The 27303-nt window shown below is 41.6% G+C and overlaps 1 protein-coding gene across 5 annotated transcripts in view; it reads left to right on the top strand.

The window, feature by feature from the left end:
* The window catches only part of CAMSAP1 (calmodulin regulated spectrin associated protein 1), a 112057-nt gene that overhangs the window by 58927 nt on the left and 25827 nt on the right, over positions 1–27303 (top strand). For 4 of the 5 annotated variants that reach the window (XM_077148781.1, XM_077148779.1, XM_077148778.1 and 1 more), the window contains 3 exons: positions 3965–4104; positions 4192–4288; positions 12211–12385. In XM_077148781.1, coding sequence (XP_077004896.1) covers positions 3965–4104; positions 4192–4288; positions 12211–12385 — 412 coding nt within the window. The remainder of the gene's footprint in view (positions 1–3964; positions 4105–4191; positions 4289–12210; positions 12386–27303) is intronic. The other variant, XM_077148783.1, reaches the window with a different exon arrangement.

Raw genomic sequence — 27303 nt, 5'->3', positions numbered from 1 at the left:
CAGACTCTTCTTTGGAACAGTGTCTCTCTCCATCTCGATCGCTTACTGACCAAAGCACCAAAAAACAAGCTTAAAGAAGATAACCAGCAGCTGTCTGTGTTTATCTGATCTTCTGCCCCTCAATATTATTTAATACCCTCTATTTTTCATTATTCTTTCCAGTGCTCTGTTTGAACTGAGTTAGACCAGTTGGGTTAGACCAGAACTAGGAAAACATTTTAGTTTTTTAATTCATCAGAGAAACCTGCTTGCCAGTGGGCCCCCAGCCACCTTTTCAAGGACCTTGACTGTATTGGGACTCTCCCCACCATTTGGGTAAAACACCTAGCAATTGTCTTGGCTTATGCCTCTTCTGTCTGTCAGTAGCCAAGTGCGTTTGTAATGCAGGACATACGTCCTTCCCTTCCCACTGCAGCCACTCTTGTGTGTGGTGTTTCTCTCCACTTGGGTCATGGAGCAGCCCTCCAATGCCAGACTCCTCTGCACCTCACTGGGTTACAAGGTTAATCTTTTCCCAAATCATGCTTAAAGCAAGTCACTTCGCTCTCAAACCTTCAGATCCTCCTCCCTGCCTATAAATTAAAGCCCAGAAACCCTGGGGTGGGGGGACAGGGGACTCTAAAGGACTTGAGAACAAATTCAACAAAAGAGATATAAGATCCTTGGAAGAATATTTAAAGCATAATCTTAGTTGCCAAGAATCAAGTTCGTAAAAATGGTAAAATCTCTAGATTGTTCTGTAAATTTATTGTTGGTTCAATAAATAATTTTGTTTTGACTAAAATTGACAAGGTATTGCCAAAATTCATATGGGAGAGTAGCAAAAGTTATTTTTTGGTAATATTTTACTCTGATATAATTTTAAATTTATGGAAGAATATACAAGGAATTCCTCCATACTTTCTACCCAGATTTTCCAGTTGCTGCATGAGCCACGTTTGGGTTCTGTTCTTTCCTTTGTTCTCTGTGACTTGTGTTTGTTTCATGAGCACGCAGGCCTTCTCTTGCTGCCAAAGTGAGGCATGCTGATATTGATAGGCACCCGAGTGGTGTCCTCGCTCACCTGTACCAGGCGTATCACCTGTGGCTATTTTCCCAAACCCAGTTCTGTCAAGAGTCCCTGATTACATTTCATCCTCATGCCTCACTCTGGTTTCCTTTAATCTGGAAGTTTCTCAGCCTTTCTTGGCCTGTTTCAAACTTGACATTTTTGAAGAGTACAGGTTGAATGTCCTTAGTTTGGGATTGTCTGATGTTTCCTCCTGATTAGATTTGGGTTGTGCATTTTAACAGCAATGCCACAGAAGTGAACGATCTTCCTCCATATGTGTGTCCATCCCAGCCCTGGCAATGGCAGCATCTGCCCCTACTCCACAGAGCATTCTTTTCACTCTGTAATTTGTTGGTAATTTGTGGGGAAAGACTTCGAAGCTGTGTAAGTCCTTTATTTCTTGTCAAACTTTCACCCTCTGGTTTTAGCATCCAGTGCTTGTTTTGTTATTTTATCCTTTTATGCTTGTTTCCCACTGCATGGAAGGGTTTTGTCTTCTCCCCATTTATTTGTTTTTTCATGTGTTTTTATCTGTCTGTTCTATGGACTCTTATTTTATTTAATGGATCATAATCCATTAGTGTCACTGTTTTGTTGCTTAAATTGACACAGATTTTAGCCAAATTAATTTTGAAATATAAGAAGTTGGGAGACTTGCTCTATAAATACCAACTTCCATTAACTTCCTTTTGGCCTGAGCAGTGTGGCTCAGCAGCTCAGGATGGTGGCATGGAGCCAGGTGCCTTGTCCAGCTGAGAGCAGGGACATCTAGTGGGGGTCTGGTGCTCTCAAGGTGCCGCTCCAGAGTTGTGGGCCAGGAAGGAGGGTGTCCAGAGCACAGGGACCCCAGCTAGTCTCTGTGGGTGAGGAGGCAGTGAAGACCCCACCTCTTATGACATGGAAAAATGTCCTCCCAGGTGGTCAGAGACCCAAACCTGGAACGTATGTGTTAAAACTTTGAGAAGAAAATATATTTATGACACTGGTACTGCAATGTATCACTTAAATAAAACAACAACAAAACCCCACAGATAATAGAAAAGACTGAATCCAACCCTGTTAACATTTAAAACTTTTATTTGACAAAAAAAAGCAACACTAAGCAATAAACTATATCCATGAAAAGGTGTTTGCATAAAATGTAAACTGCCAGTGAATTGTCACACAGTCCTTTTTAAAGCATAATATATAAAGAATTCTTATAAATCAGTAAGAGAAGATAGAAACCCAGAGGCAGAGTAGCAATAGGCATTTCACATGGCCAGCACCTGTGAGGAGGTCAGCCCACAGTTGTTTCACGTAGGGATCGGGCTCAGCCATTGGATGGGCAGAAGCGGAAAGGTTGGATGGCTCCATAGTGGAGGTGGGGAGGGACTTGAGGGACTGTGGGTGAGTGTGGCCTCTTTGGAGGGTGGTGGCAGCACTTAACAAGACGTGGGAGCTTGTGGCCCAGCTCCCTGGAGACTTTTGTTTGTGCAGCTGCGGAGAGCACCTGTGAGTTTGTTCTTGCAGCACTTTTTGTATAATGAGAAATAGTGGAATGTTCAGCAGCTGTTGAAGTGATGGCGGAGATTTGCCTCTATCAGCATAGCACTGTCTCGGAAATACAATGCAGCGTTGGGAAAAACGGGCTGCAACCTGGATGACATTTACGGGCATTTAGCAGAGCCAAGGCAGCACTGTGTTGTGTATGGACACGTACTGTATTCAGTAGGCACACTCAGACACTAATAGGAAAGGTGTGCGCATGGGAAGAACATACTCAGGCTTTTGGAGTGACCTTTGGGGAGGGAGATTTGTGATAGTTTATTAAAGAAAAGATCCTTGGAACAGATAAGATGTAATATTGTTCCGTCTGGGTAGAGGGTACGTGGGGGTCTGATTTATATTTGTAATATTTCATAAAATTGTTTACAAGATAAATGTGTCCAGCTACTCAGCCTTTGTGATAGCAGGTTTCTCTTGAGAATTAATAGTGCTTTAGGGAACTGTGGAGGACAGAATTTATGAATGAATCCAGGATGCTGTGAATCTAATTTGTACATACATCTCAAACCTTGGACTTGTTTTTTTCCTTAGAAATAAAATTTATTTTAAAATCACTTATACTGCAAATTCCTCTGCTTTAGTATTTGTATTTTAGGAGGCATCATATATTTGCTGTAAATATGGCTCTTTCCAATTTAGTCTTGAAGTGGATTCTATGGTTCCAGATTCTTGTCTGAATGAAGTCCCACCCCCCAGGAGCACTAAAAATAAGCAGGGGGTGGGGTTGGTGCGGTTAGTTCTCAGTAACCTGTTGCCTGTGCTGGTGTTTATTGATTCAGGCTTGGGAATGTCCTGCATGTCAGTGTGAAATGGGAAATCGTCCGGCCCCAGATGCTAACAGCTTTTCACAGAGGAGGCCTTTGCTACACACAGTTGCCTGATTTTTGTCCTTAGTAAAACTCCTGCCATCACTGAGTGAACTTGGATAAGTGTGGCATTTTCTATTTTATGTTTGTGTCCTCCCCCTACCCCTTTACAAACATGGAAAAAGCCTCTTGAAAAGGAGTTTGTGAAGGAAAACCCTGATTGGTTTCTGATTGGTGAAGGAAACTTAATTAAACATTTTCTAACTTTTGTAACAAAATCTTTTTAAATTGAAAGGTGATTATTGCTGTCTGCTTTGGAAGCCCATCTATTTTACTTTTTCAGATGTTAAACTCAGATGCTAGAGACTTCTCAAATAATCTTTTTTGGGAGTGTTTTCCTACTATATTAATTACTTGCAATGATTCCTGTAACTTTTAAATCTCTTAATGTTGTTACCATTTTAAGTATTGCCACCACCTTCCAGTTCAGAATTATTTACATAGGCTTGAGAGGCAGAGCATCTGTACAATCAGTGGTGATTTCCTCTTTCTCTATTAGATATATGCTTGAAGGAGGTGACGTCGATGGCCGACAGCCTGTATAATATCCGGCTGCTGAGAGAATTCTCCAATGAACACCTTCACAAGTGCTTTTTCCTCACCTTGGAGGACATGCTGTATGCTCCCCTAGTGCTGAAGGTGAGAAGAGTCACCAAACTGCAGTTTTACTTTTATGTGTAAGTTGCTTATTGTGTCCTTGTTTTTATGTTTTGCTTTTTCTTTTAGCCGAATCTTATGGTTTTTATCGCTGAACTCTTCTGGTGGTTCGAGAATGTCAAACCAGATTTTGTTCAACCCAGGGACGTTCAGGAGCTGAAAGATGGTGAGTGATAAACTTTCCATAGTTGGTGTCTCTTTCCTCTGAGAGATTTCTAGCAGTATTCAAAGTGTCCTTAACAGGCTTCTAACTTTTCACACAGTAATGCTTTTTATATTTAAATTGTTTATTTTGAATATATAGAAACTTGCATTTTTGCCTTAGTGATTTGTCTGGTGCCTTTCATTTGTGGTCCCCATCAGAATTCCTTGGGCTTTTCATTTCCTGGTGCTGTGTCCACCCTGCCCTGTTGAGTAGGAATCCAGGTACACAGCAGGTGTGGTGTGGAGAGACGCTCCCAGCTGAGCCTGGTGCCCTTCCTTGGTCAGGAAGCACAGCTCTACTCTCTTCTGTGATGATTTTTTCCTCACCTTCCAAAATTATTACCATTCCCCCTTAAAACAAGGTGAAATAAACCCTGTTTACCGCAGAGTGAAATAATGGGCTTGCCAGCTTTGAGAATCTTGAAAGCTTTAAGCGGATCATAGAGGAGAATGTCTTCAAGACCTCCAGTTAGGAAGTTATTTCTTATAGAGTGTTCTAGTTTGCTAGCTGCCAGAGTGCAACACACCAGAGACAGATTGGCTTTTAATAAAAGGGGATTTGTTTTGTTAGTTCTTCAGAGGAAAGGCAGCTAACTTTCCACTAAGGTTCTTTCTTACGTGGAAGGCACAGGATGGTCTCTGCTGGTCTTCTCTCCAGGTCCCTGGGTTCCAACAACTTTCCCCGGGGTGATTTCTTTCTGCATCTACAAAGGCCTGGGCTGAGCTGCAAGTGCTGAGATGAGGAACACTGAACTGCTTAGGCTGTGCTACGTTGTGCTCTCTCATTTAAGCACCAGCCAATTAAGTCAAACGTCATTCATTGCAGCAGACACACCTCCTAGCTGACTGCAGATGTAATTAGCAACAGATGAGGTTCACGTACCGTTGGCTTATGTCCGTAGCAACAGAACTAGGTATGCCCACCTGGCCAAGTTGACAACTGAATCTAACTAACACATGTCCACCCCTTGTCAACTTGTCAACTTCAGGCATCACCTTAAACAGGTGCAAAAAATTATCTTCTTGCTGTGGACCTGTGAATCTCAAAACAAGTTGTCTGATGCCAAGATGCAAAGGAGGATATTCACAGGATATAGGTTTTCATTTCCATAGGGAGAAATTGGAAGAACACAGATGTAAAACCTGCAGGGCAAACACCATTGGATTTCAAAGTCGGAAAGTCATTCATCCTTCGGTTGTAGAAAGTGGCAGTCCCACCCTTTCCGAGGGCCTACGCAGTGGCCTGCCTCTTTCCAAATCAACCTCGGGGAACATCGAGGAGACCACCTCTCGGCTCCACTCTCTCCAGGCATCAGGGCCACCCCTGGACTCTCTGCCATTTCTGGGGCACACACTCAGCCCCTCCATGTGGTGGCAGCCAGGCTCTCCCAGTCCCCCAAGGAGCATGCTGTACCTTCTTCAAGGCCTGAGGCTACACAACTCTTCCACTGCAACAAGATGAGAGGCTCATCCTCACCCTTCAGGGTAAACTCACCCTCTCCATGTATATGGGTGGGTTCATTGTCCTGGCCGAGGTTTCTTGGCTTCAGACCCGAGCTTCCATGGTTCTCACTCTGCAAACTCCAGTCTCCCTTTTGTGTCCTCCTTTGTCAAGATTGGCAGTGGTTCCATTTACACCAACAGTCTCTTCATGCACTCCAGGACTTCTCCATTATTCTCTTCACAGTTCTTCCAAAATCTTCCCCTTAGCCATCCAAAACACCATTCAAACATATCTGACATTTGCAAACCACAGCAGCATCCCACTCCTGGTACTAAGATGTATTAGTTAGAGTTCTCTAGAGAAACAGAATCAACAGGAAACACTTGCAAATATAAAATTTATGAAAGTGTCTCACGTGACCGCAGGAACACAGAGTCCAAAATCCATAGGGCAGGCTGTGAAGCTGACGACTCTGATGGATGGTCTGGATGAACTCCACAGGAGAGGCTCACCAGCCGAAGCAGGAATAGAACCTCTCTCCTCTGAGTCCTTCTTAAAAGGCTTCCCATGATTAGATTTAGCATCACTAATGGTAGAAGACACTCCCCTTTGGCTGAATACAAATGGAATCAGCTGTGGATGCAGCTGATGTGATCATGACCTAATCCTATGAAATGTCCTCATTGCAACAGACAGGCCAGCACTTGCCCAATCAGAGAAACAGGTACCACAGTTTGGCCAAGTTGACACATGTCCCTAACCATGACATAGAGTATAAAATATTAGCCATGATTAAAAGATTGATGAATTCAGCTACATTAAAATTAAGATCTTCTTTTCATCGAAGATGATATAAAAACAGGGGAAAAAAACCTTGTTGGGGGGGAAGATATTTATAATACATACAACAGATAAATAACTAGCATGCAGAATATATAAAGAACTCATTCATATCAATAAAAGGGAAAAACTGTGGAAAATGAATAGAAAACTTGAAGACTCCTTTATGAAAGAGGAGCTCCAGTCTATGCCCAATAGACTTACTTGAAGTTGTTCTTCCATAGTGGCCATCAGGGATATGCAAATTAAAACAAAATGTTATGCACATATACACTTACCAGGTTTGCAAAGCTAAAATAATTCTAGCAGTAGAGGTGCTGTGGGGGGTGGTGAACGTGCTGGGAACCCTCCTAGATTCCTGTGAGGGTGTCTGTGGGAGAACTTTTGGTGTCACCTTGGGAGGTGTTTGCATGCCCCATGACCCTACAAATCCTTTCCCTTTTGCGTACCCAGGGGAACTTGGGACTCCTGTGTCAGGAGACAGGCGGGTGTCTGTAGTGGTTCTGTTTTATGGTCGTTAGAAGGAAGCCTGTCTGTGAACCTGTAGGCCAGCGGCTGAGCCACGGAGCGTTGGTGCCGCAGCACGTGGGCAGAAAGAGGACGTGTGCACTATGCTCTGTAGAAATGACTCTTATGATAAATTCCAGTGCAAAATAGTGCCTGCAGTGGGATTTAATTCACTTAAAGCAGGAAAATGGGCACAACTACACTAGATCTTTAAGGGATGTACATGTAAATGGGTGTTGAAAACGTGAAGGAAAGATGGGAGTGGTTCCTTGTGGAAGAAGTTAAATTGAGGAGAATGTGTTCTGGAGGGCTGTTGGAGTAGTGGCCACATGGATTTCACTTTATAATAATTTACTCAACTCTGTGTGTGCTTTATGCATTTCCTGTATATGTGTTATATTTTATAATTAAAAATAAAAGAAAAAGGACACAAAGTTTAGGAGACTGAGGCCTTACCATGCTGTTTGAGTGTTCTCAAACCAGCTGAAATTCCCCATGGGTCGTTTTCCTTTCCACGCTTACTTTCCTTCCAGTTCTTTTGCTGCAGGCATCACCCCATCTTCTAGCCAGAAATACTGTAGTCCCATCATGTCTTTTATCTTCATTTTAATTATGGTTAGCTCTAAGTCAAAAACATTGCCACTTATGTTTTGCTTTCTTCTTCCTGTTGTTGGACGAGAAGGTTGCTTCTGTGGGAGCCATACTTTCCTTGTTTTATGCATGTATCCACACAGCAGCTTGTCTGCACCGTGGCCCCGCATGCTTGCTGCATTACCGGTGTCATGGTGCTCTCTTGAATGAGGGCCGCAGTCGTTTCCCACACAGAAGAGACCATTTAGACTGCCCCTACACAGTGTAAAAGGCCTTTTACAATTGTCCCGCCCTAGCCTCCCACCTGATATGCTGCCCTTCACACCTGTGCCCAGCTGCCATCACGTCCATTTGCACTTGCTTTGGGCTGCAGCCATCCTCTCTGACGTCAGTTAACTCAGTCAGGATTTATTGAGCATCTGCTGTGACCAAGACCCGTGTCAGGCTAGCAGTGAAAGTGTGGACAGGAAACAGTCATAGAATGTGTGCTCAGTCAGCCAGAGCATGCTGGTACATGCTGATGTTGGCGGGAGGCATGGCAGGAGGGCAGGGGCAAGTGTGTCTGTGAAGAAGGGTGGGAACTCGAAGGCGGGCATCTCCAGTGCACGGAATAGCAGATGCACAGCCTGTGGTGCTGCAAGAGTAGATGTGCTGCTTTGTGGGGTGTGGGAGGAGCTGGGGTTCTCAGGCTGTAATTCAGACTCTCATCTTGCAGGAGCCCTTCCTTAACAACTTTTAAACTTCACTATTCATTGTCACAGTCGGCCCCAAGCACACCAAGAAGTGCCCCAGGGGATCGCCTGGATGCCAGCCTTCCTGGCCTCCCTTGGTGGCAGCCTCATCCTGACAGTCAGGGTCAGGTACTCCTGCCACTGGCCATTGCTTCTCTTGCCTGCTGGGCCTCGGATCCAAGGGACCTGGTGCTGGTGTGCCCATGACACAGCTCTGGCTCACAGCTCCCTCTGGGCTGTTACACAGCCAGTGGATCTCATGCTCACGGCCCACTCCTGCGTCTGTGTGCTGTGAAATGTGCGCCTTGCTTGATATGTGCTTGGCAGGGTCCTGTGCAGTGAATCATGCTCTGAGAGTCACTGGATGGTGGTGCTGGCCAAGGCCCAGCAGGTAGGGAAGGCGACACAGGCAAATTACGTATCTGTTATCAGCACAGATTGCTGGCCCTTCCACCTGGAAGGGATCCTAAATAGTCCCCTCACACTAAGAGTTGGTAGCCATGGCGGAGGCTGCTGACAGGGTGGCTGACAAACTAGTAGATACAATCGTCGGCATTCTGAATCGATCCATCAGGCTTTTCCCTCTTCTGTTAGCTGGTCTGACAGGGCCTGAGATCAGAACTGAGAAGGAAAACGATGCAAAAGTTGTAGATGATATGGGGTCAGGGCTGTCTAGTGCTGTGCGTGCTCAGCCCCGAGGTGCTGCAACCATCTCAGGGCAGATCATCCACAGGCATTCTTGACCTTGTGACAGGGAGCATTTGATGGGATTCAGCTTATAACGGTCAGTAGCCCAGGCTCACGGCGTCTGTCCCTGCTGCTCAGGAGCACATATTTTATTAGAGAAATTGTAGGTTTACAGAAGGATCGTGTGGAAATTAGAGTTCCTATCTACCCAGCCCCTTTTTAACACTTTGCATGGTGTGAGGGGTTGTTCTTTTGTATTTCTTCTTTTTCTTTATTTTTTTTTTTTGGTGCATTGTCCGGAAATCGAACTGGGTCTCTCCCACATGGGAGGTGAGCATTCTGCCACTGACCCACCCATACACCGTAGGGGCTGTTTTTAAAGCTCTGTGTTCCTGCAGCGGATAGCACAGCCTTTCTCCAGAGCCCTAGGGTCCTGGGTTGTATTTCTCCCTCTGGGTCTTGCCCTGACCCGTGAGGTGTCTGTCCCACCGCTGGCTCCTGTAAGGCCGTGGGGTCTGCTGACTGTAGGGCTGAGGCCACAGACTCCTCCACTGCGCCAGGGCCTGCTGCCGAGTCCTTTCCTGCCTGGGCCTTAAGCACTGCCAGCCTCTCTTGGCTTTGGGTTTAGCAGTATTCAGGCACCGAACAGAACGCAGAGAGGCTGCCCTGCAGCTTTTTCCTCTTTCTTGGCGAGGAGTAGGGCTGGAGTCATTTGTTTTACTTTGCATAGGGTGACTTGACATGCCCATCACTAAAGGACTTCTGGAAACTTTGCTGATGCAGCAGAACCCTGGGTCTTCATAGCACATGCCTCTCATCTCCCACTTTCGGGGCTGCCCTCTGCTGCCTTGTTGCCCTTCTGGCTGGATGAGCCTTGACAAGCAGGAGAGTCAGGTCATCCCAGAGCAAAACTGAATATTGACTCTTGTCCAGAAGACCCCAATCAGCTGGTGGCTTACATGGTGGAAATTTATTGGCTCACGGTTTAAAGGCTAGAAGTCCAAAATCAAGGTATTGGCAGGCCTGCAGCATTCTGTTGGTGGTTTGCTGGCAGTTAATCTCTGCCTCTGTTACCTGATAATCTGTCTTTCTGTCTCCTCCTGTGACTTCTGTTCCATTTCTGCATTTCCTTTGCTTATAAGGACTCCAGTCATATTGGATTAAAACTGTCCTTATTCAAGCCAGCCTCTTCTCGACAGGCTTATAGAAAGCCCTGTTCTCACATGAACTCACATCCACAGGGAAAGGCTTAAGACTTGAACATTGTCTTCATGGAGGATGTGATTCAGTCCCCAATACCATGTGAATATAGGACTGTTCCTGGTCCTCTTTTAATAGGGATAGGAAAGAACGCATCTAGGAAGCGGAGGGCTGTACACCATGCCCTGGAGGCTGAGTTCCAGACCATGCTATAGCAGACACACCTCTGTCAGCTCTCTGTGCTGTGTAACAAAGTACCCCAGACTCAGGGGCTTAAAACAGCACCCACTCAGTAGATTACAGTTCTGTAAGTCAGGCATCCAGGTGTGGCTGGGTTCTATGCCAAGGGTCTCAAAGGTGACACCTTGTGTTGCCTGAGCTGTTTTCTCGTTTGGAGTCTCCAGGGCAGAATGTGCTTCCAAATTTGTTTCTGCAGGCAACCTTCAGTTTCTAGCAGTTATAGGCCTGAGGTCCTGTCTCCTTGAAGGAGTCAGCTGGGACCCGCTCTCACTCAGCTCCCAGAGTTCGTCCACATGCCCCAGCAAGCACAGCCACTGGGCAAGTTTACCCCAGGATCCATCTGGTTTTTTAGGTGCTGGCTGGGGGTTGTTAAATAGGATGTTTGCCATCCCCCCAGGATGGGATTATTATGTTTTATTTACTGGCCTGGCTGGGAGAGGGGGTAGTTCCTGAGGCTTCTGTGAGGCCTCCCAACCACAGATCTCAGCCAGGGCCAGGACCAGTGCAGGTGTGGCACCAGCTACCAAACAGGTTTGCCCCAAAGTATACATTTGGAGGCTGGGGGGCCGTGAACCCAGGGGACCTCTGGGAGCCAGCCTTTGGCCGGGTTCCATTTGTCATGACTGCCCTCTAACAGGGCTGCCGGCATGCTTTGGGTCTCCAGGTCTCAGCATCACCTTGGATGCTGGGTCCAAAGGTCTTTGGAATATTTGGGCATTCCTGTTTCCCCTGTGAGCAGTGGTCTGTGTCAGTGGCCACAGTGGCCTTTCAGGAAAGGCTTGGTGGAGGGGATTCATTGCCACAGACATTGGCCTTCATGGTGTATGGTCCTACCTCCTGGGACCTCATCTACAGCTGTTTGCTCCAGGTACAAAAACTGGCTGGGGTCCAGAAAGTGGGCACAGAGTAGTGATGTCCTGTTGGGGTGCCTACCCCCAGCCTTCTGGTTTTGACTCATGGAACAAGCAGGCCAACACCCCTGTCTGCTGTCTTTCTGCCTGGCCCTGGGAAACCCTTAGTTGTCTGGGCCATCGGCCTCTCTCTAGCCTTGCTGCTCTGTTCTGGGACTGCAGCCACCTGGTCTCCAGGCATCTAGGCTTCCTTGGGGACCCTCTGGCCCCATTGCTATCAGTGATCATGGCCACCCCCTGCCACAGCCAGCCCTGCCCTATATGCTCAGTGTGCTGTCCTGTAGTCTAGCCGAGTCCCCCCCCCCCCCTTACCAGGGCCTTAGTTCACCCTCCCTGTCTGCCATGGCAGGTCTTGTGGTTCTGCCTCTCTGGGGATGGGGACTTTTCATCTGCTTCTCAGAGCCATCCTTAGTTTGCACCCTGTGTCGGGTCTGTGCTGAATTCTGGATCTTGGGGAGTACTCCCAAGTCAGTGAACCCTCTTTTGCTCCAGCCTCAGGTTCTGATTCCTTCAACCTGGACCCCTCAGAGCCCAGGGCCATCTCCCTGGTTCCTACCCACCCCTATGGGCAGCCCTGTGGCTTCTTGGGGTGTTAGGGAGGAGTTTGTTTCAAATAAAAGTTGCAGTTACTCTTAGTGCTTGTAAAAGCTGTAGATTTTTTAAACGCTTTTTGCTAATGTTATAAGTATCTGTAAATAACACGAATATCCCTGTAAAATTTCCATTTATGCAGCTAAAACAGTGTTACACCAAAAAAGCAGTCGGCCTCCTGTCCCAATTTCCAACGCCACCAGACGCAGCTTCATGACCAGTCCCGCAGTACTGAGCCCAGCGGGTCAGCCTCCTACCCAGCTGCCAGCCGAGGGCTGCCACAGGTACTACCTGCACCCTGAGGAGTCCGAGTGTCTGTAAGTCTGTCTTTCTGCTCTCAGAGTCACCTTCTTGGCCCCTTGGTTGTGTTAGTCGATCTGTTTACAACTCTAATTGAAGTTGTCTTTATTGAATAGGTTGTACAGACAGTACAAAATAGCACACTGTGAGAGGCCCTCTGGGCCCTGCACAGAGCTTCAGGCATTGCTCTCTCTCGGTGTTCACCAGCTTGGTATTCTTTATGGGAAATGTATCAAATTCAGACGTTCTCTATAGAAAAGACATCCCTCTGTCCTCTCTTCTGCAGTGTACTCCATTTATTTTTAAAAAATGGTTTGAAGATTAGAAAAACAGAATTAACAGCTTCAATTTACTTTGTATGATAGTTCTGGTAGAATATAAATAATGAAATTGGTCATTAGCAGTGATTTCCTTTAAATAATTGTGTAGGAATAATCTCAGTTTGCCTCATTCACTTCAGTAAACCTTTTTGCTGGTCTGGTTGAAAATGTAAATACAGCACTTTGAAGACGGGTAAAAATTGAGTTGTTTAAAAAATATGTTTAAAAAAAATCAGCTGTTGTCCTGAAGACCTAACTTTGGCTAGCTGTATGTGGGGCAGGTTGGCTGCTTCCAGGATTTGGGGAAAGAATGGAGAAGCCTTGCCTTGGAGTCAGTGTAAACTCTGCTCACAGGGCAAGAGAGCCTGCAGCTTGTCCCCACCCAGAGCCAAGCGGCATGCCCAGTGCATGGGAAAGTGTTTTTAAAATGGAAACTTGTTAAATGTCGAGTTTGGGTTGAGATTTAAGATAAAAGCAAACAGTTATTCAAGAGTGATTTTAAAGAATTCGTAAGTGAGACCTGGTATAAAATGGACTCAGGCATTCCATGTTGTTTGGTAAAAATAAAACTGACCCCTTGTTGAAGGGTTGGGGGTAGGAGGCCAGTCTCAGTGAGGAAGGCATCATGGAGGGTAAAGAACCCTTAGGTGTGTGACCACGAGAGGACATCTAGACATTGGAGAGGTGGGGTGTGGGCATGCTCCCCTTGAGCAGCTCTGAGGCCTGTGCTGCTGTCGAGCAGGGGACTGGGGTGTGAACCCTGAGCAGGGGGGCATGGGTGGGTGTGAGCTCCAAGAGCCAGCTGGGAGGGGCGAGCTGGGTGCGCCACACTCAGGTATGCCTGGGCCTATCCCCGCATTTCCCTTGTGTTCAGGATAATCTCACCAGTGGCAGGTCTGCATGTGCAGTGAGCTTTGTTTTTACAAAGTGGGATCACCGTAAGCACACCCTGCACATTGAGTGCACTTCTACTGCAGGTGTGATCGCTGTGTGGTGCTTCTTGTATGGCTATGTCCGTGTCTACAGCCTCCTAGACTGCAGAAGCTTTTAATTTTGCCCTTCAGAACAGCCCTAGCTCCCATCTGGTAGCCTTCTGTCCTTGCTATGCTCAGAACTTCTCCTTCTTTCTCTCCACTTCTGTGGCGCTCTCTCTCTCTCCTATGACCCTCAGTACCTTGCCCTCTCTGTGCTCCTCATGGCTTAGGGGTGGCACCTGCCTGCCAGGGAGATGCTCTGTTCCCTGCCCTTACCCTGTGAATCATCCCATTTCCAGATTCTCCTCAAAGAGATACAGACAGTGCCTGCAAGTGCAAGAACTTCCTGTGGGGGAGCTGGTGGCTGGGAGACACAGGGCTGCAGGTGCTGGCACACATGTCTTTGGTGCCCTGCCTTTGTGTGTGCTGTGTCTGCCAGAGTGAACACCTCCTCTCCAGGGAGCTCGGGTGAGATGTCTGCATGGCTCCAGGGCTTGGCATCAGTGCTGCCAACTTCTTCTCTAAAATGTGTGCTCCTCCTTGCCCTCCTTTCAGTGCCACTGTGTATCAGTGTGAGTGCTCCTGTGTCTCTGGGATAGCTGCTCTTTGCAGTTTAGTATGATAGGGATATCTCTGTGGGCTGTTTTATCTTTTAAATTCTCTGAGCTTTTATTGAACCAGTACTGTACATTTTTGAAAAATAGACTTTTAAAATTATTACTTGTTCTTATCTTACAAGGCAACTTTAACTGCATACATGAATTTTACTGCTAAAAATGTGAAGCTAAAAAAAAAAGTGAAACTGGAACTAAGGTATATCAGAAGACTGAGTAAAGGATGATATATCCATGTTTTAAAACTTCAACTTCTGTGTGAGACTAAAAGGAAAGATGTTTATTTGGTGCAAAACTTGTATTTTGGGTAGTGCATTTCCTAATTTAATTTTGGTTAACATCATAAGTACATAGAATCTTGAATAGGGCATGAAATTTTGTTGGTTTGTCCCAGTTAGTGTGATGCCTCAAATCCCAGAGAGATTTGCACAGTGAATAAAAAAGCATTTGCAAAGTCCCCTTGGGGGACTGGGGAGAAAGGGGGCAATATTTCTGATATTCTAGCAAGCAGTGGGGACAAACAAACCAATAGGCCGAGCCTTCTATCCTGGGGTTTACCCCTATGAAATATTCTTGCAAAAGATTGACTAAGCCTACTTAAAAGTAGGCCTAAGAGTCACCCCCAGAGAACCTCTTTTGTTGCTCAGATGTGGCCCCTCTCCCTAAGCTGACTTGGCAAGTGAACTCACTGCCCTCCCCCTCTACGTGAGACATGATTCCCTGGCAATGTGGGGCAGAAATCCCAGGACGAGATGAGACCGACATCAAGGAATTGAAAAAACCTTCTTGACCAAAAGGGGGAAGAGAGAAATGAGACAAAGTAAAGTATCAAATGACTGAGATTTTCAAACGATTGAGAGGTTATCCTGGGGGTTATTCTTACGCATTATGTAGATATCACCTTTTAGTTTATGGTGTATTGAAGTAGCTAGAGGAAGTACCTGAACTGTGTTCCAATGGCCTTGTTTCTTGAAGATGATTGTATAATGATATAGCTTTTGCAGTGTGACTGTAATTGTGAAAACCTTGTGTCTGATGCTCCTTTTAACTAGGGTATGGACAGATGAGTCAGAAATACAGATGAATACAGTAGGGGGAACAAAGTTTAAAATAAATTGGGTAGATGGAAATACTAATGGTTAATAAGAGGGAGGGGTGAGGGGTATGTTATGTAACATGAGTTTTTTCTTTTGTCTTTTTATTTCTTTTTCTGGAGTGATGCAGATATTAAAAATAATGATCATGGTGATGAATATACAACTATGTGATGCTATTCTGAGCCATTGATTGTATACCATGTATGGGATGCTTGTATGTTAAGAATGTTTGTGTGCTGGTTGTTTTATAAACAAAAATATATTTTTAAAAAGAATGATTATACCCTAAAAAAAAAAAGAAAACTAGTTATATTATAGACTATAATGTGAAATCAGTTTTTCCCCTTTTTGTAATATTTGTATATTTATCCCAAATTTGAAGTTCTTCATAATCTTCATGCTCATTTTTATAGCAATTAATTTTTTTCTTTTCCTTTTTAATTTATTTTTATTATCAAACCAAAACAACATACAAACATGAACATTCTTGTCATACAAACATTCTGTGCATGGTGTATAATCAGTGGCTCACAATATCATCACATAGTAGTATATTCATCACCACAACCATTTTTAGAACATTTACATCATATATTAAAGAGATAAAAGGGAAAAAGAAAAAACTCTTACTTACCATACCCCTTACCCCTCCCTCTCACTGACCACTAGTATTTCCATCTACTCAATATATATATTTTTAATTAATTAATTAATTAAATTTTGCATGGGTAGGCACCAGGGTAGGCACCAGGAATCAAACCCGGGTCTCTGGCATGGCAGTCAAGAACTCTGCCTGCTGAACCACCATGGCCTGCCCCCTTCTACTCAATATATTTTAACCTTTGTTCCCCGTATTTTTTTTTCTATGCCCCTTACGACTCCCTTTCATTGTTCGCTAGTATTTCAATCTGCTCAATTTATTTTAACATTTGTTTCCTCTATTATTTATTTACTTTTAATCCATATTTTTTAATTTATCTGTCAATATTGTAGATAAAAGGAGCATCAGACTCAAGGTTTTCACACTCACATAGTCACATTGTGAAAACTGTATCATTATACCTTTATCTTTAAGAAACATGGCTACTGGAACACAGCTGTACAGTTTCAGGCACTTTATAATACACCTTAAACTAAAAAGGGGATATATATAAATTACATAAGAATAACCTCCAGGACAACCTCTCAATTCTATTTGGACTCTGTCAGCCATGGACACTTTGTCTCATTTCTCTCTTCCCCCTTTCGGTCGAGAAGCTTTTCTCAGTCCCTTGATGCTGAGTCCCAGCTCATTCTAGGGTCTCTGTCCCACGTTGCTAGGGAGGTTTACACCCCTGGGAGTCTTGTCCTACATAGAGAGGGGGGAGGGTGATGAGTTTGCTTGCCATGTTGTCTGAGAGATAGATAGGCCACATCTGAGCAACAAAAGAGGTTCTCTGGGGGTGGCTCCTAGGCCTAATTTTTAGTAGGTTTAGTCTGTCCTTTGCAGGGTAAGTTTCATATGAACAAACCCCAAGATTCAGGGCTCGGCCTATTAATTTGGTTGTCTCCACTGCTTGTGAGTATATCAGAAATACTCCAAATGGGGAAGTTGAATTTTCCCCTTTTCTCACTGTTCCCCCAAGGGTACTTGGCAAATACTTTTTTATTCACTGTTTAAATCAGTCGTCTATCTTTCTTTCTGGTTTCAATTGTGCCCTAGCCCTCCTTCCTCTATCATTCTCGCATTTAGCTTCATTGAGTGTTCTAACATTATTGTTCTACAATTAGGTAGTATTGTGCTATCCATTTCTGAATTTTTACAATCAGTTCTGTTGCACAGTCTGTATCCCTTCAGCTCCAGTTACCCCAAATCTACCCTATTTCTATCTCCTGATGGCCTCTGTTCTTAACTGAAATTTTCCAAGTTCATTCATTAATGTTAGTTCATTTCAGTGAGACCATACAGTATTTGTCCTTTTGTTTCTGGCTGATCTCACTCAGCATAATGTCCATCCATGTTGTTATATGCTTTGTGACTTTATTCTTACAGCTGCATATTATTCCATCATATGTATATATACCACAGTTTGTGTAGCCACTAGTCTTTTGATGGACATTTGGGCTATTTCCATCTCTTGGCAATTGTAAATAATGCTGCTATAAACATTGGTGTACAAATGTCTGTTTCTGTCCTTGCCCTCATGTCCTCTGAATAGATACCTAGCAATGGTATTGCCAGATCATATGGCAATTCTGTATTTAGCTTCCTGAGGAACCGCCAAACTGCCTTCTGCAGTGTTTGTACCATTTTACATTCCCACCAACAGTGGATAAGTGTGCCTCTTTCTCCACATCCTCTCCAGCACTTGTCATTTTCTGTTTTATGATAATGGCCATTATGGTGGGTGTGAGATGATATCTCATTTTGGTTTTGATTTGCATTTCCCTAATAGCCAGGGAAGTTGAGCATCTTTTCATGTGCCTTTTAGCCGTTGGTGTTTCCTCTTCTGAGAAGTGTCTGCTCATGTCTTTTGCCCATTTTGTAATTAGGTTGTCTTTTTGTTTTTGAGATTTTTTTATATATCCTGGATACTAGACCCTTATCTGATATGTCATTTCCAAATGTTGTCTCCCATTGTGTAGGCTTTTTACTTTCTTGACAAAATTCTTTGATGCACAAAAATATTTAATTTTGAAGCATTCCCATTTATCTGTTTCTTTCCTCAGTGCTTGTGCTTTGGATGTAAGATCTAGGAAACTGCCTCCTATTATAGACTTATAAGCTATTTCCTTACATTTTCTTCTGAAAGTTTTGTGGTCTTAGATCTAATGTTTAGTTCTTTGATCCATTTGGAGTTAATTTTTGTATAGGGTGTGAGATATGGAATCTCTTTCATTCTTTTGCATGTGGATATCCAGTTCTCTAAGTACCGTTTATTGAAGACTGTTCTGTCCCAGGTGAGTTGGCTTGACTGCCTTATCAAAGATCAGTTGTCCGTAGATGAGAGGGTCTATTTCTGAATGGAATCTGTTCAATTCCGTTGGAGAGTATATCTATTTCTATGCCCATACCATGCTGTTTTGACCACTGTAGCTGTGTAATACGCCTTAAAGTCAGATAATGTGAGACCTCTGACTTCATTTTTCTTTCTCAGGATATTTTTATCTATTTGGGGCACCCTGCCCTTCCAGATAAATTTGGTTATTGGTTTTTCTATTTCTGCAAAGTAAGTTTTTAGAATTTTAATTGGTATTGCATTGAATCTATAAATCAATTTAGGTAGAATTGACATCTTAACTGTATTTAGTCTTCTAATCCATGAACACGGTATGCCTTTCCATTTATTTAGATCTTCTGTGATTTCTTTTAGCAATTTCTTGTAGTTTTCTTTGTATAGGTCTTTTGAATCCTTAGTTAAATTTATTCCTAAGTATTTTATTCTTTTGGTTGTAGTTGTAAATGGAATTTTTTTCTTGAATTCCTCCTCAGATTGCTCATTGCTAGTGTATAGAAACTGTACAGATTTTTTCATTTTAATCTGGTAACCTGCCACTTTACTGTACTCATTTATTAGCTCCAGTAGTTTTGTTGTGAATTTTTCGGGATTTTCGACATACGGTATCATATCATTTGCAAACAGTGAGAGTTTTACTTCTTCCTTTCCAATTTTGATGCTGTGTATTTCTTTTTCTTGTCTAATTGCTCTGGCTAGAACTTCCAACACAGTGTTGAATAACAGTAGTGATAGTGGATATCCTTGTCTTGTTCCTGATCTTAGGGGGAAAGTTTTCAGTTTTTCCCCATTGAGGATGATGTTAGTTGGGGGGTTTTCATATATTCCTTTATCATGTTGAGGAAGTTCCCTTCTATTCCTATCCCTTGAAGTGTTTTCAACAGGAAAGGATGTTGAATTTTGTCAGATGCCTTTTCTGCACTAATTAGATGACCATGTGGTTTTTCTGCTTTGATTTGTTGATATGGTGTATTACATTAATTGATTTTCTTATGTTGAACTATCCTTGCATACCTGTGATAAATCCTACTTGGTCATGGTGTATAATTCTTTTATTGTACTGCTGGATTCAATTTCCCAGAATTTTGTTGAGGATTTTTGCATCTATATTCATTAGAGAGATTGATCTGTAATTTTCTTTTCTTGTTGTGTCTTTGTCTGGCTTTGGTATGAGGGTAATGTTGCCTTCATAGAATGAATTAGGTATCCTTGTGTCCTCTTCAAGTTTTTTGAAGAATTTGACTAGGATTGGTGCTAATTCTTTCTGGAATGTTTGGTAGAATTTACATGTGAAGCCATTTGGTCCTGGACTTTTCCTTTTGGGGAGCTTCATAATGACTGATTCAACTTCTTTACTTGTGATTGGTTTTTTGAGGTTGTCTATTTCTTCTCAAGTCAGTGTCGGTTGTTCATGCCTTTCTAGGAAATTGTCCATTTCATCTATGTTGTCTAGTTTATTAACCTAAAGTTGTTCATAGTATCCTGTCATTACCTCCTTTATTTCTGCGGCGTCAGTGGTTATGTCTCCTCTTCCATGTCTGATTTTATTTATTTGCATCCTCTCTCTTCTTCTTTTTGTTAACCTTGCTTAAGGGTCCATCAATCGTATTGATTTCCTCATAGAACCAACTTCTGGTTTTGCTGATGTTCTTGATTGTTTTCATGTTCTCAATTTCATTTATTTCTGCTCTAATCTTCGTTATATCTTTCTTCTTGCTTGCTTTGGGGTTAGTTTGCTGTTCTTTCTCTAGTTCTTGCAAGTGGACAGTTAATTCCTTGATCTTTGCTCTTTCTACTTTTTTGGAATAGGTGTTTAGGGCAATAAATTCCCCTTAGCACAGCCTTTGCTGCATCCCATATATTTTGATATATTGTGTTTTCATTTTCATTTGCCTTGAGAAATTTACTGATTTCTCTTGTAATTCTTCCTTGATCCACTGGTTGTTTAAGAGTGTGTTGTTGAGCCTTCATATATTTTTGAATTTTGCGGCACTCTGCCTATTATTGATTTCCAACTTCATTCCTTTATGATCTAAGAAGGTGTTTTGTATGATTTCAATCTTTTTAAATTTATTGAGACTTGCTTTGTGACCCAGCATACGGTCTATCCTTGAGAATGATCCATGAGCACTTGAGAAAATGGTATATCCTGCTGCTATGGGGTGTAACGTTGTATTAATGTCTGTATAGTTCGTTTATTGTATTATTCCAATTCTCTGTTTGTTTATAGATCCTCTGTCTAGATGTCCTGTCTGTTGGTGAGAGTGGGGAATTGAAGTCTCCAACTGTTCATGGTAGATGTGTCTCTTTCTTGTTTCAGTGTTTGTCTTATGTATTTTGCAGCACTCTGGCTCAGTTCATAAATATTTATGATTGTTATGTTTTCTTGTTGAATTGTTCCTTTTATTAATACATGATGTCCTTCTTTGTCTCTTAATTGTTTTACATTTGAAGTCTAGTTTGTTGAATATTAGTATAGCTACTCCTGCTCTTTTCTGATAGCTATTTGCATGAAATATCTTTTCCCAACCTTTCATTTTCAACCTGTGTTTATCCTTGGGTCTAAGATGGATTTCCTGTAGACAGCATATAGATGGGTCCTGTTTTTCAATCCATTCTGCCAGTCTATGTCGTTTGATTGGGGAGTTTAATTCCTTAGCATTTAGTGTTATTACCATATGGGCAGTACTTTCTTCTACCATTTTGCCTTTTGGGTTTTATATGTCATATCTAATTTTTCTTCTTTTTAAGTTTACTCATAGTCTTCGTTTCTATCCTCTTCTCCACACCTCTTTCTCCTGTCTTTTCCTATCTGCCTCTCATGCTTCTGTTTTTAGCATTTCTTGCAGAGCTGGTCTCTTGGTCACAAATTCTCTCAGTGATGTTTTGTCTGAAAATGTTTTAATTTCTCCCTCATTTTTGAAGAACAGTTTTGCTGGATGTAGAATTCTTGATTGGAGTTTTTCTCATTTAGTATCTTAAATATATCATACCACTGTCTTCTCACCTCCATGGTCTGCTGAGAAATCTATGCATAGTCCTGTTGGGCTTCCCTTGTGGGTGATGAATTCCTCTTCTCTTGCTGCTTCAAAATTCTGTCTTTCTCTTTGACATCTGACATTCTAATTAGTAAGTGTTTTGTAGTGTGTCAATTTGGATCTATTCTGTTTGGGGTATGCTGAACTTCTTGGATCAGTAATTTTTTTTCTTCACATTTTAAGCTTTTTAATCGTTTAGTATAGCATATATACAAAGAAAAAGAAAGAAAAAGCAATAGTTTTCAAAGCAGTCTTCAAAAAATGGTTATAGGACAGATCCCAGAGTTTGTCATGGGCTACCATATGATCCTCTCATGTTTTTCCTTCTAGCTGCTCCAGAATATAGTATGCTAGAGGGCTTCAATCCTTTTTTATTGGATCTGTAATTTGAAGTCTTTCATAAGAGTTGGGAAATTTTCAGTGATAATTTCCTCCATTATTTTTTCTCCTCCTGTTCCCTTCTTTTCTCCTTCTGGGACACCCACAACATGTATATTCATTTCCCTCAGTCCCTTATCATATTCTTCCATTGTTTTCCCTATATTTTCTTTTGCTTGTCGGATTTCAGATGTCCTGTCCTCCAGTTCACTAATCTTATCTTCTGCCTTTTGAAATGTAACATTGTAGGTTTCCATTGTTTTTTACATCTCTTCTACTGTGCCTTTCATTCCCATAAGTTCTGTGATTTGTATTTTCAGACTTTTTATTTCTTCTTTTTGATCATCCCTTGCCTTCTTTATATCCTCCCTCAATTCATTGATCTGATTTTTGATGAGATTTTCCATGTCTGTTCAAACATCCTGAATTGATTGTTTCAGTTCCTGTATTTCATTTGAATTGTTGGTTTGTTCCTTCGACTGGCCCATATCTTCGATTTTCCTAGTATGATTTGTTATTTTTTGTTGGCGTCTAGACATTTAATTAGTTTATTCTGGAGAGTTTCACTTTTTTTTCCACCTAGGATTTTCTTGGTGGATGACTTTGTTTTATATCTGTTCTTTGACATTCACTTCAGCTTACTCTATATCCCTAGCTTAGGTTTTGTTTAACAGATCAGAATTTTTCCGTTCTTGCTTTCTTGTTTCTTTTTTTTAGCTCGGATGCAGCTTCATTCAGTGTTTTAACATGATTATTTTACAATTAGGTATTATTGTGCTGTCCATTTTTGAGTTTTTGTATCTAGTCCTGTTGCACAGTCTGTATCCCTTCAGCTCCAATTACCCATTATCTTACCCTGTTTCTAACTCCTGCTGGACTCTGTTACCAATGACATATTCCAAGTTTATTCTCGAATGTCAGTTCACATCAGTGGGACCATACAGTATTTGTCTTTTAGTTTTTGGCTAGACTCACTCAGCATAATGTTCTCTAGGTCCATCCATGTTATTACATGCTTCATAAGTTTATCCTGTCTTAAAGCTGCATAATATTCCATCGTATGTATATACCACAGTTTGTTTAGCCACTCGTCTGTTGATGGACATTTTTGCTGTTTCCATCTCTTTGCAATTGTAAATAACGGTGCTATAAACATTGGTGTGCAAATGTCCGTTTGAGTTTTTGCCTTTAATTCCTTTGAGTAGATTCCCAGCAATGGTATTGCTGAGTCATATGGCAATTGTATATTCAGCTTTTTGAGGAACCGCCAAACTGCCTTCCACAGTGGTTGCACCATTTGACATTCCCACCAACAGTGGATAAGTGTGCCTCTTTCACCGCATCCTCTCCAGCACTTGTCATTTTCTGTTTTGTTGATAATGGCCATTCTGGTGGGTGTGAGATGATATCTCATTGTGGTTTTGATTTGCATTTCTCTAATGGCCAGGGACATTGAGCATCTCTTCATGTGCTTTTTGGCCATTTGTATTTCCTCTTCTGAGAGGTGTCTGTTCAAGTCTTTTTCCCATTTTGTAATTGGGTTGGCTGTCTTTTTGTTGTTGAGTTGAACAATCTCTTTATAAATTCTGGATACTAGCCCTTTATCTGATATGTCATTTCCAAATATTGTCTCCCATTGTGTAGGCTGTCTTTCTACTTTCTTGATGAAGTTCTTTGATGCACAAAAGTGTTTAATTTTGAGGAGTTCCCATTTATTTATTTCCTTCTTCAGTGCTCTTGCTTTAGGTTTAAGGTCCATAAAACCACCTCCAATTGTAAGATTCATAAGATATCTCCTTACATTTTCTTCTAACTGTTTTATGGTCTTAGAGCTAATGTTTAGATCTTTGATCCATTTTGAGTTAACTTTTGTATAGGGTGTGAGATGTGGGTCTTCTTTCATTCTTTTGCATATGGATATCCAGTTCTCTAGGCACCATTTACTGAAGAGACTGTTCTGTCCCAGGTGAGTTGGCTTGACTGCCTTATCAAAGATCAAATGTCCGTAGATGAGAGGGTCTATATCTGAGCACTCTATTCGATTCCATTGGTTGATATATCTATCTTTATGCCAATACCATGCTGTTTTGACCACTGTGGCTTCATAATATGCCTTAAAGTCATGCAGCGTGAGACCTCCAGCTTCGTTTTTTTACCTCAAGATGTTTTTAGCAATTCGGGGCACCCTGCCCTTCCAGATAAATTTGCTTATTGGTTTTTCTATTTCTGAGAAATAAGTTGTTGGGATTTTGATTGGTATTGCATTGAATCTGTAAATCAATTTAGGTAGGATTGACATCTTAACTATATTTAGGCTTCCAATCCATGAACACGGTATGCCCTTCCATCTATTTAGGTCTTCTGTGATTTCTTTTAACAGTTTTTTGTAGTTTTCTTTATATAGGTTTTTTGTCTCTTTGGTTAAATTTATTCCTAGGTATTTTATTCTTTTAGTTGCGATTGTAAATGGGATTCGTTTCTTGATTCCCCCCTCAGCTTGTTCATTGCTAGTGTATAGAAATGCTACAGATTTTTGAATGTTGATCTTGTAACCTGCTACTTTGCTGTACTCATTTATTAGCTCTAGTAGTTTTGTTGTGGATTTTTCCGGGTTTTCGACGTATAGTATCATATCGTCTGCAAACAGTGATAGTTTTACTTCTTCCTTTCCAATTTTGATGCCTTGTATTTCTTTTTCTTGTCTAATTGCTCTGGCTAGAACCTCCAACACAGTGTTGAATAATAGTGGTGATAGTGGACATCCTTGTCTTGTTCCTGATCTTAGGGGGAAAGTTTTCAATTTTTCCCCATTGAGGATGATATTAGCTGTGGGTTTTTCATATATTCCCTCTATCATTTTAAGGAAGTTCCCTTGTATTCCTATCTTTTGAAGTGTTTTCAACAGGAAAGGATGTTGAATCTTGTCAAATGCCTTCTCTGCATCAATTGAGATGATCATGTGATTTTTCTGCTTTGATTTGTTGATATGGTGTATTACATTAATTGATTTTCTTATGTTGAACCATCCTTGCATACCTGGGATGAATCCTACTTGGTCATGATGTATAATTCTTTTAATGTGTTGTTGGATACGATTTGCTAGAATTTTATTGAGGATTTTTGCATCTATATTCATTAGAGAGATTGGCCTGTAGTTTTCTTTTTTTGTAATATCTTTGCCTGGTTTTGGCATGAGGGTGATGTTGGCTTCATAGAATGAATTAGGTAGTTTTCCCTCCGCTTCGATTTTTTTGAAGAGTTTGAGGAGAGTTGGTACTAATTCTTTCTGGAATGTTTGATAGAATTCACATGTGAAGCCGTCTGGTCCTGGACTTTTCTTTTTAGGAAGCTTTTGAATGACTAATTCAATTTCTTTACTTGTGATTGGTTTGTTGAGGTCATCTATTTCTTCTTGAGTCAAAGTTGGTTGTTCATGTCTTTCCAGGAACCCGTCCATTTCATCTAAATTGTTGTATTTATTAGCGTAAAGTTGTTCATAGTATCCTGTTATTACCTCCTTTATTTCTGTGAGGTCAGTAGTTATGTCTCCTCTTCCATTTCTGATCTTATTTATTTGCATCCTCTCTCTTCTTTTTGTCAATCTTGATAAGGGCCCATCAATCTTATTGATTTTCTCATAGAACCAACTTCTGGTCTTATTGATTTTCTCTGTTGTTTTCAATTTCATTTATTTCTGGTCTAATCTTTGTTATTTCTTTCCTTTTGCTTGCTTTGGGATTAGTTTGCTGTTCTTTCTCCAGTTCTTCCAAGTGGACAGTTAATTCCTGCATTTTTGCCTTTTCTTCTTTTCTGATATAGGCATTTAGGGCAATAAATTTCCCTCTTAGCACTGCCTTTGCTGCGTCCCATAAGTTTTGATATGTTGTGTTTTCATTTTCATTCGCCTCGAGGTATTTGCTAATTTCTCTTGCAATTTCTTCTTTGACCCATTTGTTGTTTAAGAGTGTGCTGTTGAGCCTCCACATATTTGTGAATTTTCTGGCACTCCGCCTATTATTGATTTCCAACTTCATTCCTTTGTGATCTGAGAAAGTGTTATGTATGATTTCAATCTTTTTAAATTTGTTAAGACTTGCTTTGTGACCCAGCATATGGTCTATCTTTGAGAATGATTCATGAGCACTTGAGAAAAAGGTGTATCCTGCTGTTGTGGGATGTAATGTCCTATAAATGTCTGTTAAGTCTAGCTCATTTATAGTAATATTCAGATTCTCTATTTCTTTATTGATCCTCTGTCTAGATGTTCTGTCCATTGATGAGAGTGGTGAATTGAAGTCTCCAACTATTATGGTATATGAGTCTATTTCCCTTTTCAGTGTTTTCCTCACGTGTTTTGGGGCATTCTGGTTCGGTGCGTAAATATTTATGATTGTTATGTCTTCTTGTTTAATTGTTCCTTTTATTAGTATATAGTGTCCTTCTTTGTCTCTTTTAACTGTTTTACATTTGAAGTCTTATTTGTTGGATATTAGTATAGCCACTCCTGCTCTTTTCTGGTTGTTATTTGCATGAAATATCTTTTCCCAACCTTTCACTTTCAACCTATGTTTATCTTTGGGTCTAAGATGTGTTTCCTGTAGACAGCATATAGAAGGATCCAGTTTTTTAATCCATTCTGCCAACCTATGTCTTTTGATTGGGGAATTCAGTCCATTAACATTTAGTGTTATTACTGTTTGGATAATATTTTCCTCTACCATTTTGCCTTTTGTATTATATATATCATATCTGATTTTCCTTCTTTCTACACTCTTCTCCATACCTCTCTCTTCTGTCTTTTTGTATCTGACTCTAGTGCTCCCTTTAGTATTTCTTGCAGAGCTGGTCTCTTGGTCACAAATTCTCTCAGTGACTTTTTGTCTGAGAATGTTTTAATTTCTCCCTCATTTTTGAAGGACAATTTTGCTGGATATAGGAGTCTTGGTTGGCAGTTTTTCTCTTTTAGTAATTTAAATATATCATCCCACTGTCTTCTAGCTTCCATGGTTTCTGCTGAGAAATCTACACATAGTCTTATTGGGTTTCCCTTGTATGTGATGGATTGTTTTTCTCTTGCTGCTTTCAAGATCCTCTCTTTCTCTTTGACCTCTGACTTTCTAACTAGTGAGTGTCTTGGGGAACGCCCATTTGGGTCTAATCTCTTTGGGGCATGCTGCACTTCTGGGATCTGTAATTTTAGGTCTTTCATAAGAGTTGGGAAATTTTCAGTGATAATTTCTTCCATTAGTTTTTCTCCTCCTTTTCCCTTCTCTTCTCTTTCTGGGACACCCACAACACGTGTATTTGTGCGGTTCATATTGTCCTTGAGTTCCCTGATACCCTGTTCAAATTTTTCCATTCTTTTCCCGATAGTTTCTGTTTCTTTTTGGAATTCAGATGTTCCATCCTCCAAATCACTAATTCTATCTTCTGTCTCTTTAAATCTATCATTGTAGGTATCCATTGTTTTTTCCATCTTTTCTACTTTATCCTTCACTTCCATAAGTTCTGTGATTTG

The sequence above is a fragment of the Tamandua tetradactyla genome, chromosome 2 (genome assembly GCF_023851605.1).
Source record: "Tamandua tetradactyla isolate mTamTet1 chromosome 2, mTamTet1.pri, whole genome shotgun sequence".
Taxonomy (NCBI): domain Eukaryota; kingdom Metazoa; phylum Chordata; class Mammalia; order Pilosa; family Myrmecophagidae; genus Tamandua; species Tamandua tetradactyla.
This window is presented reverse-complemented; position numbering and strand designations above follow the sequence as displayed.